The 12215-nt window shown below is 53.4% G+C and overlaps 1 protein-coding gene across 2 annotated transcripts in view; it reads left to right on the forward strand.

The window, feature by feature from the left end:
• CACNA2D2 (calcium voltage-gated channel auxiliary subunit alpha2delta 2) overlaps positions 1 to 12215 on the forward strand; it is a 216199-nt gene that overhangs the window by 175542 nt on the left and 28442 nt on the right. For both annotated transcript variants that reach the window (XM_021529146.2, XM_021529147.2), the window contains exon 5: positions 9474 to 9518. In XM_021529146.2, the coding sequence (XP_021384821.1) occupies positions 9474 to 9518 (45 nt within the window). The remainder of the gene's footprint in view (positions 1 to 9473; positions 9519 to 12215) is intronic.

Consider the following 12215-nt stretch of genomic DNA (forward strand, 5'->3'; position numbering starts at 1 on the left):
TGCTACGCTCTTTTCACTGACGGTTCCTGTCGCATCGTAGGGATGAACCGGAAGTGGAAAGCAGCCGTATGGAGCCCCACACGCCAAGTTGCACAAGCTACCGAAGGAGAAGGTGGATCGAGCCAACTCGCTGAACTCAAGGCCGTTCAGCTGGCTCTGGACATTGCTGAAAGGGAAAAGTGGCCAAAGCTCTACCTTTATACTGATTCATGGATGGTAGCCAATGCTCTGTGGGGCTGGCTGGGAAGGTGGAGAAAGGCCAACTGGCAACGTAGAGGAAAGCCAATCTGGGCTGCTGATATATGGAAAGACATTGCCTCTCGGGTGGAAAAGCTGACGGTGAAAGTCCGTCATGTAGATGCCCATGTCCCCAAAAGTCGGGCTAATGAGGAGCACCGGAACAACGAGCAGGTAGATCAGGCAGCAAAAATAGAGGTGTCAAAGATAGACTTAGATTGGCACCATAAGGGGGAGTTGTTCCTGGCTCGATGGGCTCATGATGCCTCAGGTCATCAGGGCAGAGATGCCACCTACAAGTGGGCACGAGACCGAGGGGTGGATCTAACCATGGACAGTGTTTCCCAGGTTATCCATGACTGTGAGACGTGTGCTGCCATCAAACAGGCCAAGAGGGTGAAGCCCCTATGGTATGGTGGGCGGTGGTCCAAGTACAAGTATGGGGAGGCCTGGCAGATTGACTACATCACACTGCCCCAGACACGCCAAGGCAAGCGCTACGTGCTGACCATGGTGGAAGCCACCACTGGATGGCTGGAGACTTTCCCTGTACCTCATGCCACTGCCCGGAACACCATCTTAGGCTTGGAAAAACAAGTCCTGTGGAGACACGGCACCCCTGAGAGAATTGAGTCTGACAACGGCACCCATTTCAAGAACAGCCTTATCAACACCTGGGCCAGAGAACATGGTATCGAATGGATATATCATATTCCCTATCATGCTCCAGCTGCCGGCAAAGTTGAACGGTGCAACGGACTCCTTAAGACTACCCTGAAGGCACTCGGTGGGGGAACATTTAGAAACTGGGAAATTAACCTGGCAAAAGCAACCTGGATGGTCAACACCCGGGGGTCTGTCAATCGAGCTGGCCCTGCTCAGTCAGAACCCTTACACGCAGTAGATGGAGATAAGGTCCCTGTAGTACATATGAAAGGTATTTTAGGGAAAACTGTTTGGATTAATCCCACCTCAGGCAAAGACCAACCCATTCGTGGGATTGTCTTTGCTCAAGGACCTGGTTACACTTGGTGGGTAATGCAGGAAGATGGGGAGACCCGCTGTGTACCACAGGGAAACTTAGTCTTAAGAGAGAACTGGGTGTAAGATTTCATGGTGTGCAGATGGAAATAGAATAAGGGGTGGATAATGTCCTGGGTTGTAAGATAAGCTTGTATTCCATTTGCCATCTGTCGAAGGCGAACCGGTTGGACAGGTTTTTTGTTATCTCTCTCAGAGACAATGGTTTGTGTATACACCTTTGACTGATTCAATGAAAGGCTGAAAAAATGTAACGCCGTGAGGGGTCCCACCCAGAGGGGGGAAGCAGCTCTCTCGCTCTCTCTTCGCGGGATTCCGAGAGAAGCAGCTCTCCCTCTTCTTTGCGGGACTCCGAGAGAAGCAGCTCTCTCTCTCTTCGCGGGATTCCGAGAGAAGCAGCTCTCCCTCTTCTTTGCGGGACTCCGAGAGAAGCAGCTCTCTCTCTCTTCGCGGGATTCCCGGGGAAAGCAGCTCCCTCTCGCTCTCTCTTCGGCGGCACCCGCAGCGAAGCAGCCGGCGCGCAGAGGCGACGGCAGCGGAGCTCAGAGGCAACCCCGGCGCAGAGGAAGACCGGCCCCCACTGCCACCAGATCTTCAGAGGAAAATTATACCCTTCTAAAGATCACCACTTCAGCTGCAACTCATCAACTATTGCAAGGGAAAGCAATTGTCCCAGCAAAACCTGATACTGGCATTCCTCAGGTTCTAGACTTTTTCTTTCACTAGTTTTGTTTGTACCGATTGCATTTTCCTTTTTAAATTGTTGTCTAGTTTTCTCCTAGTAAAGAATTGTTACTCCCACTCCCATATCTTTGCCTGAGAGCCTTTTAATTTAAAGATCCTCGTAATTCAGAGGGAGGGGGGTTTGCCGTTCTCCATTGCACAGGAGGCTTTGCCCTCTTTCACAGACTCCTGTCTTGTCTAACGAAGACACCTGTGCTGACCATCCCCAGCAGCAAACAGGGGTGTCAGGACTTCAGCCCACCCTGCAATGCAGTTTTCAGGTTTCCATCCTCTGTTTGCTGCCCTGCTTGTGCAAGTGAGCTGCAGAAGTAGAAGCAGAAGTAGTATAAAAATGCTGAAAGATCATGTTGCGTTTTTTGCTGCCATCCTTTGTATCTGTCCTTGCTGACAAGCTGCCATGTGACCTGTCAGACATCCCAGCCAGCTCCATGTTCTCCCAGCTCTTTTCCATTTGTGTGCTCCACTTTCCTCCCAAGTTTTCCTTGGGTTTTTTTCCAGGCCTTCAGCCCCATCCCAGCAGCATCAGCAGGGTCTCAGGAGTCCCACACTCACACAGTGTGTGGGAGAGGGGCCATGCTCACCTGGGGGATGCTGTCAGAGGTGCAGATCTGCACTGCCAGCCACAGAATGCATCCCAGGCCAACATCACCACCATCATCATCACCATCATCATCATCACCCTGTGCAGGTCTGCTGGGGCTGCCAGAGCTATTTGTGCCTTTAGGGGACCCTCCAGTGCTGCAGAGATCCATCCCCACGTTTATGTGCGCTTGGCAGGATTACATAAATTGCCTTTAAAAGTTGACTTCTTTATAAGCCATTTTCTGCTTCATAAAATGTTTATTACTGTTGTTTTTCTCCCAGTCTCCTTCCTCACTGCATTTTCCATCACTATACTGGGAAGCTCCCCTCTTCCTCTGCCTGCTGCCCCTCTGCCTCCCACCTCTCCCCACCTTTGATGTTAGAAAGGGCCCTTTGAAGGGTCAGAGCCCAGCAGGCCCTTCTTCCTTGGAAAAGAAAAATAGCCATGCATTGAGCTGTGGATGTAGGAGCTGCTGGGGACAGGGTTTAACCACTGGGTGCTTTTAGGGAGTGGTGACATTTGTGGAGGTGGCAGGGGGATCACAAGTGCTGGACAGCCCCATGCTGCTGCCTCCATCTGTAACCCCTGCCTGCAAGCACATGAGGAATAACAAAGCCCAGATAATTTCAAGCTCCATTAGAAACGAAACTCCAGGGAAAAGGGGATTGCTGTTTGCCAAATGGGGATGGACAGGAGCAATAACAGAGACTGTGCTCCTGACAGCCTAGGAAAGGTGTGGGATGAAGCAGGGGTACATGGCAGCATGGCTGGGTACCCAGCCACAGCCATACAGCCCTGGGTGCTGCATCCTGCAGGTGCAGGATCCTGCCCCATCCTGCTGCCCCTTCCTGCTGCTCCACCCAGCACTGCTGGGTAGGTGTCTGCGGGGGAACAGCAGCTGTGCCATGCCATGCCATGCCATGCCATGCCATGCCATGCCATGCCATGCCATGCCATGCATGCCATGCCATGCCATGCCATGCCATGCCATGCGTGGGCTCCAGCAGCTGCTGCCGCAGGCTGGGCACGGCCACGCAGGCAGGGCTTTGTGTTCAAAGCAGAAGCAGAAGGGCGAACGCCAGCTCCTTATCCTCCTTTCATTTTTCTCCTCCTTTAATTACAGATCCTACTTATCGGCTGAGAACAGAAAGATTGTCACCGTAACCTTGCACTTGCCCTTGTAGAAGGTTTACCTAAAAAGTTAGAAAATAAAATCAAATACTCTAATTTGCAGTCGTCTTGCCATTTCAAACCCAGTTTTCATTACAGCACAGAAAGTGCATTGAAGCTGTGTTTATAACCCCCTTTTAGATAACAAATCACATTTTCTTTTGGCTGGCGAGTGTGTAGAATTGATATTTTTTTTTTTCAGTTTAATGGGTTTGTGTGTTCAGGAATGATCTCCATCAGCTGAGAGTCTTTATTGTGTTTGATATAATGTCAGCTTTCATTACGCTCGGAGAATTACTGTGCTATAGCACCAACCTTGCTCCTGTAGCGCCGGTCTGGCCGAAAAGCAGAACAAGAAAATCATTCACAAAACCCCTGTGTCGGTGCTGTTCCCTCTTCAAAACCAAGGATGGGGCTTGAGGGGGCTTGTCCAACTCCCCACTCTTCAAGACCACTGGGCTACCCATGGCTTCCCTATGACTATGATGGTTTGGTGAAGGGGTTGCTGGCTTTCCTCTCAGTGCTGTTTTCCCATCCCATCCCATCCCATCCCATCCCATCCCATCCCAGGAAGGGCAGGGTGTCTCCAACAGCCTCTCTGTGTGTTGGCATTCCTGTGGCACCCGGGTGCAGTGGAGGGGAGCAGCAGCCACGCCTCGTTTGAGGCAACCTCAGAGGAGCAGGACAGACAGGAGATGCCATGTAAAGAAGAATAGCTGGTGAGGTGTGATCAGATAAAACATCTTCTTGGGGAGATGAAAAAACTGTTGACAGGTCACTTAAATATTTCCCCAGCTCTGTCAGAGAGGCAGAGGGAGGAAATTGCTTTTTAAAAAAAAAAGATGCCAAGGCAGATTATGATGACTGTTTCCACCTGTCCTGGGTAATGCGTAGGGCCCCTGATGGTGGATGGGATGCAGGGAATTCACAGTGCTGCAGGAAAAGCATGGGCTCCACCAGACCCCCTCTTGGTCTATCCAACAGCCTGTGGTGCTGGGGTTAACCATGAATATTGTCCTTTTCTGGGGACTAAGAAAGGATTCATTGTGCTGTATATGGACAAGAATAGCTCTAGCCAGTGGAAATAAAGCTTCAGCCCCTACCAGCCACAGCCAGGCGTGGCTGTGATTACAGGTAGGAATTTTTCCCAGGAGTTCATCCAGCCCCTTTGTAGCCTGTTCCTGGCTGTGGGACTCACACCAGCCCACGGCAGGTTTAGCAGGAACACTTTCTTTGCTCTGTTGTTCCCCAGCCAAGAGGCTGCTGTGCCCATGGCAGGGCTCAGACACCTCGGGCTGAGCACTCACCTGGCTGAGACCTGCAGCCCCAGCTGCCAGCCAGGACCAACTGACCAGCACACACCAATCCCCAGGGACAGCCATCGGATGGCCCCATCCCACTCCTCATGACCCAGGAGGGCTTGGCAGGGTGATGCTGTGGTGGGGACATGCTGTGTCCCTGCTCCCGCTCTGCTCCTCTGGCCATAGCACACGTGTGAGGCTGCAGGAGCTCTGTGACACGCTGCAGGAGGTCTTCTGTATGAAAGGTGCAACTATAAGCAAAAGCTGTTGCTATTTCTGTGTGCTTAACAAAGAAATAGGTTCAGGGACATGAAGAAGTACCTAAATACTCACTGTCCTCTCTAAGTGCTGATGGCAGAGGAAAGGTAGGCTTGTGAGCAGAGGCCCCAGTTCTGTATGGGGACACCAGTTCCTGCTTGCTTTCCCCACCCACTGAATTGCCTGCTGTCTGACCAGGCCCAGCTCTGGTCACCTGGCTTTTCCCCACATTGGTAAACTGTGGGCTGGGATGCTGGTCCTGCCACCAGCTCCATCCAGTGGCTGGAAAACAGGCAGGTGCCAGCTTGGGATCTATCTTTTCTTCCCACCACCCTCCAAGTTCCCCCTAACTGCCTGAAGGCAAACTGCTGCAGGATTTGGCTCTTCCAGAGCCAATTAAATCTTGAAAGAGATTTGCTGACCACAGGGGTCACCTGTGCTGCTCGGAGAAATGAAACCCACAGCCAGAGGCTGAGAGGGACTGAAACCAATGCACTGCAGCAGGATCTGCCTGCAAAGCTGCCCCGGGGAGCTGCAGCATCCCCAGGGCATGTGATTAGCAGGGTGACCCTTACAAGACAACAGCGAGCAATCCTGTGGAGTACTACAGATCCTACAGGTCTCAGGAGAAGGATTTGCCAGATTAGATGATTTTACAGGAAAGCTCTATAGAGGAGAGTGTGCCATAGCCCTCCTGCAGTGTCCCTGCCAGCTGTGTGCTCCAGCTGGATGGCTGGAGCAGGGAGCTGCCACTAACAGCTCCTTGGAGGTATTTTAGGGTGGTGGCAGCTCTGTGTGTTTGGTATAGTTTGATTGTTTCATTGTCACCTCGTTAGGTCGCTGACTTGGAGGCTTGGGCCGGCACCCCTCCATCTCTAGGCTGCAGTGAGATAACAGAGCACTGATTTTTCCAGCATTATTTTTAGTTGCTGTAATTGTTTTAGGCAAAAAAAAAAAAAAAATCTATTTGGATGCTTGTAGAGAGCTGTGTCAGGGGTGAGGGACGAGTGTCCCTCCCCACCCACTGAGACACTTGTGTGCCCCTCCTTGTCCTGGTCTTTGTCTCATACCTGTTCTGCTGGTGTGTGGCAAGGGAGCACCGGTGCCAGAGCAGGGTCTGCTGGCAAGGCTCCAGCTTGCAGCTTTCCAGAAGCTCACAGCTTGGATTTTTAATCAGCCTTTTGCTTGGTGTTTTGTTATGAAAACAGTGAAGGTGTGGGGCACAGGGCACCTAGGGAGGGCTGAAGGTGGGGATGAGGAAGAAGCCAGGGTCCTTGGGGAGATTCTGGCATGCAGCATCCTCAGGGCCACCTCCAGGAGGTCTCACCTGGGTCAAGCCTTGGCCAGGGGATGCCCAGTGACACTGAACCACAAGGGTTTGGTGCAGGTGCAGTGGTTCCTTGGTGGCCTGGCTGGAGAAGCCTGGGCCATGGCTGCAGGGACAGTTGCAGATCAGGCTGGGATTGCCCTGAGCTCCCAGAGTGTTGCACAGGGTTTAGGGTCGCACAGAGTGTTGCACTTTAGGAGCTGAAAAAACCCCACACTTAACCACCAGTGACACAGCCATGCAGTGCCCTTGTGCAGGTGGCACTTGGCAATTTAGGTACAAGAAAATGGGTTAACACATCATGGAGCAGCAGCTCCTCCTTGTCAGCCTCCCCTGCAGTGGGAACCAGTGTGTGCTTCCTGCAGGCTTGATTGCAAGAGACAGGGACAATATTTTGCCTCAAAATCCCTTGACATCTTCACCCCCTTGTTTTCTTTATTGGTATTTATTCTGAAAGGCTCTAGAAATACCAATGGTATTTACACAGACCTGGTGCTGAGTTTTACATGGACCAGAGGAGGAGAGGATTATGTGAAGAAAGCAAATGTGGTTTAAAAAAATATTAGGGAGCAGAAATTGTAGCACCCCTTGTTGCCTCTTGGAACATTCATGGCATCTCTTTAGAGCATCTCTGAGGGCTCTATCCCTCCTTCTTGGAATAAACACAGACTTCCAAGCGGCAAGGAACACAGATGCCCTGCCAGCTCCCCCAGTCTCCCTTGGACCCCATGAAAAGCCCCCAGCCCCACAGCATCAGCAGGGTTGTGGCAAGGATTTTGGAGCCTGCCAGCAGGGCACATCTCAGGGCCGGGGCCACGCTGGTGCTGGCTGTCCCACACGTGCTGTCTTGCACGTGGAAACCTCAGCCACACCCTGAGCGTGGCCGAGATCTCACCCAGCTGCTCCTGGGGTTGTCGGGGCTTGAAAGAGGGCTTGCATGGCAAGGGCTCTGTGATCCCTGGGGAATCGGTGGGAGGGATGTCCTTACGGGAGCTCTGCTCCCTGTGCCGTGGGGAAAGCAGGATCAGGGGACCATCTCTCCTGCCCGAGCATCATCACCTCGTGCCCTCTCCACTGCGGGAGCGGAGACCTCTGCGGGTGGGAGGGGAATCGAGCTTTTCGGAGGAGCCAATGGCAAATAAAATGAATAACAAAGCACCTTCTGGACGGCCGTTGTTAGTCACACTCACTCCTGATTAAAGATCATTAAACATGAAATTAGCTGGTTTGTGTTGCGGGTCTCCGGGGGTTCCGTTAATTGGGAAGTGCAGATGGCCGCGGACCGGGGGAGGCGGCGGCGCCGGCGCGGGGCAGGGGCGTGCGTGGGGCCGGGAGCGGCGCGGCAAGGCCAGCTGAGGAGAAATTAATTCTTTTTTTTTTTTCCCTTTCTTGTTGTTGTAAACCCCACAGCATTTCACAACAAATCACAGATAATTAATAAGTGTGTTCCCTTAATGACTGGGCTTTTTAATAGCAGAAATTGGAAGATGCTGCGTCAATTATTTTTTCACTTTCCCCTCCCGGTGCTGCCTTATCTCAATCTCTGAGAGTCGCAGAGGCCGCGGAAGCCACGGCCTCTCTGCTCAGGAAGATGCTGGAACTGCCCTTTGCAAGCCCCATCCTGGGGAGACACCGGCTGCACGGCCTGCCAGGGTTCCCTGCTGTTAATGTCCCCAAGATCAGCTTCAGGGTTTTTCCCACCTCTTGGGAAGCCGGGAGAAGCCACTGCAAGCCACCGTAGGGAGCGATTTTTTGGCTAAATCCCGGGGAGGGGTCAGTGGCTGCCGGGGCTCAGGGGGCCGGGCAGGTGGAGCGGGTGGTGCCGCTGCCCGGAGCTGCTGCCTCGGCTGTCCCTTCTCCAGCGGAGCCCGTGACCGGGATGGGTGTCACAGTGCCACCGTGCCTGCCACAGGGCTGTGTCCAGGACTGTGCAGAGCAGGGACAGGGATGCAGTCAGTGCCACTGAGGCTTTGGCCGTGTTTCTGGCCGTGTCCAGATGGCTTTCCTCGGTAGGTAATGCCAGCAGCAATCACCCCAGGGCGCTGCCCGTGCCGGGGAAGGCTGGTTGGCTGCTGATGGGGATTGACTGGCAGACGTGTCAGCAGCACAGCAGCTGCCGGTGTGCCGGCATCTCACCGGGCCGGCACGCTGGGAAGAGTCTCTGAGTGCCCTTTAATTACCCTTTCTGCTGTACACGGAATGCTGTTGTGACAGCATCGCTGCTCTCCCAATTGCCTCTTCAGGAATTTTATCAGCTGTCTCGAGTCTTGACACTCTGGGAAGAGGAATCCAAGCAGACCTTTCTGCTTAAATAGGTTCTAAATACCCCAAATTAACGACGTGTATTTCTCTGTGGAAGCAAGGACACTTTTTTCCCTGCTTCTGTAGTGCCGGGACAGGGCCTGGGTGGCTGCAGGGCTGCTGCCTGCCACGCTGCCTATACCTGGCTCTTCTATGGCTCCTGATGTTTGCAGTAGAGCCAAAGTGCCCTGGCTGTGGGGACGTGGCACAGGCTTGCACCTGGTGACACTGATGTCATTGTTACAGGGCTGTTGGCCCTGCAGTGCTCTGGCTCAACAGCAGCCATGAGTGGAGGGAAACATGGCAGGCCATGGCCAGTCCTTGGAGGGTGTGGAGGATGTGAGGTCCTGAACATGTCCCAAGGACAACAAGGGCTGGGAAGGATTCAGTCCCCGGCAATTTGGTGGCTGCCAACAGCATGAGAGAGGTGCTGAGGGGATGAGTCAGGGGGAGGGATTCCTTTTCCATCCCTGTCCTTGACCCGCACTAACAGCTCTCCCTTTCTCTGCAGGAGGAAGACATCGAGTACTACGACTCCAAGGCCGACACTGAATATGTAAGTGCTGTCTCTGTGGCATCTCTGGCACAGCCAACACCCTGGCCCAGGGCTGAGCCCCTCACCAGTCTGTCCCAGTACAGTACTAGGGGTCATGGCACAGCATTTGTCACAGCCACTGTAACCAGATTCTGCAGTGGGCAGCAAGTGCCCGGTGTGCAGCCCTGTCCCCCCAGCCGAGCCATGGTGACATCTGGCCACGAGCACCGGGCCTGGCAGCAGGCAGGTGGGCAGGTCGCTCTGCTGCCTGCAAAAGTTTCTAAAATTAAAGCTGGCATCTGAAATTCAAATGAAGAGCAAACCTTTAATTAGAGACTGAATCTAATTCTCTGCCCTACTCGGAGCATAGCCATCCTGTGATTTCTGGCAATCAGTGCTTTAACTACAGGCCTGTCAGCTCCCATCTCCCGGTGCTCCCAAGAGAGACGGCATTTGCCGGCTCCTCCTCCTGGTGACAGTGAGGGTGACTTCACTCAGGTGCTGTGCCACGGGCTCAGGGAGCTCCAGCAGCAATGCTTGCTGCCCTGGGGCACCCTCTCTGCCCTGGGGCACCCCACTTTGCTGCCAGGTCACCCAGCTCCCACACCGTGCTGTGGGATCCTTATGAAACAGGGGCTTGTCGTGTCAGTGGTGTGAGGCTGCTGAGCAGAGTCCTTGGAGCTGACCAGGAGCCCCAGGCACAGTGGGGTGCAGCCCTGGGGACAGCCCCAGCCAATGCTGGTGCTCCAGGACTGCTCCTTGTCCCCAGGCAGACCTGGCAGCAGATGTGCCATGGAGAGACAGTAACAAAGTGGGAGAAAACATGGTGTTAGCAGCAAACCACTTGCAAACCACATGGACTCATCTAAAAATAACACTCAGGTGACCCCAAGACCATTCACAAGGCTCTGTGCAGAAGGGTGGGGAGGATCTCGGCTTGATGGGGTCCCACCAACTTGGGTGACATGACCTGCACTGACCTCTCAATTCACCTGAATCTATGCCCCAGAGCAGAGCCAGGGACAGGCTGGAGTGGAGATGGTTGGATGCCTTCAAAGCAGAGTTACTGACTAACTGCCAGTGCTATTGTCCCCAGGCAGTGACAGTAAGAAGGCTCCTTGGCAGGGGAAGCAGCCACGGAGAGTCTGGGAGGTGGATGGAGAGATTAGGCAGATGCTGTGAATTGGAGGACTCTTGCTCTCCTGAGCAAGTCTCCCTGCCCACAGTCCCACTCATTTACAGCTGAGGATGCAGAGGATGTCTCCTGTCCCCACCCCCAGCCTGGGGGGAGCTACCAAAGGAGGGAGGAGAGGATCCTGCCATGGCTGCTCTGGAGAGGATGGAGCTAATGGGCTTAAAATACATTAAAGGGGATTTTGGATAGAAGTGAAGGAAAAACTGGCTGGCGGTTGAGGCAGGAGGAGACAGCCTGGGGAGCAGAGCAGCTCCCAGCACAGGGGATGAGGAGTAGGACTAATGCATCCATCAGGCTGGGCTGGGCTTTTGCCATCACTGCTGCAGGGCAGGGGACAGAAGCTGGATGTCCCCATGTTTCCCTGAGTGTCACACCCCACCGTCCTGGTCACATTAGGCAGGATTAGGAAACAGGAGGCACCTCAGCCTTGGAGCTGTGCCCGTGGAGCCCTCCCAGCACAGGGGCCACTGGGGAGTGGCTGTGCACAGTGGCACGGCACAGTGTCCCTGGGGACTGCGGGACTCCCCTCCCTGATCCCTCATCCTTCCTCAAAGGAGCTGACATATCAAGGAGGAACAGCCCTGCAAATCCATCACCAGCCACATCAGCTTTAGTCCTGCTCTGGGGAGATACCAAGCAAAATTGCAAAATTGGAGGTGTCCTATTGCTGATGTATGTGGGTTTGGCAAGGAGAGCACTTCCCTACTTCTGTTGCTTCCTTACCAGTGAAATCCCAGAAAATTTAATTCCAACACAAATAATGAGGGAAAAAAAAGAAGATGCTGCTGAGGTAAAAAAGAAGAGAGATGAGACCAGAAGGTCTGAATGGAATGTAATACTGCTCTATCCATCCTTTCTTTATTTAGCCTTAATTTTTCTATTTAAATGGAGCAGGATGTAGCTGAGCCAGAGTTGGTGCTGACGGACAATGGCTGCTCCCTGTAACTGGGGCTTATTCACAAGCCTTATGTTGGCTTTAACTGCAGTGAGGAGGAAATGAGCTTCCAGTTCATCTTGCCTGCACCTCAGCTCCGCTATCTGCCCAAACAGGCTTTGGATTTCCAGTGGATTTTAACAAATGGGAACATCAGAAAATTCTCCCAGGGGTCCCCAAGGCTGTCAGAATGTTTGCAGAAGTGAAGTTTTCACCTTTCCCCGCTAGCAAGGACCATGGGGTTTATGTGGGAGAAGTGTTGAAATCAGCAGACAGTCTCAGTTGGGAGTCATAGGCAGAACAACACAGAAATAAAGTAATTTTCCATCTTTTGTGTTGTGTTCGTGGCAGGGGATGATGCTTGTCAAAGCTGAGCCTGGGACATACTGTACTCAGGTGGAAAAGAGCAGTGCTGTGTGAAGGTGTCCTGGCCCCAAGGTCAGCCCTCCAGCCCCCAGCCACCTGCCACAGGTCCTGGGGAGGGCTGAGAGCAAGGGGCTGATGGTGGGAGGCTCCGTGCCAGCCTCAGCCCACTCTGGTGCAGGGGACGTGGGGCTGCCCTCTCACTGCTCACCCCTCTCACTGCTCA

Source organism: Lonchura striata, chromosome 12, assembly GCF_046129695.1.
Source record: "Lonchura striata isolate bLonStr1 chromosome 12, bLonStr1.mat, whole genome shotgun sequence".
NCBI classification, from domain to species: Eukaryota; Metazoa; Chordata; class Aves; order Passeriformes; family Estrildidae; genus Lonchura; species Lonchura striata.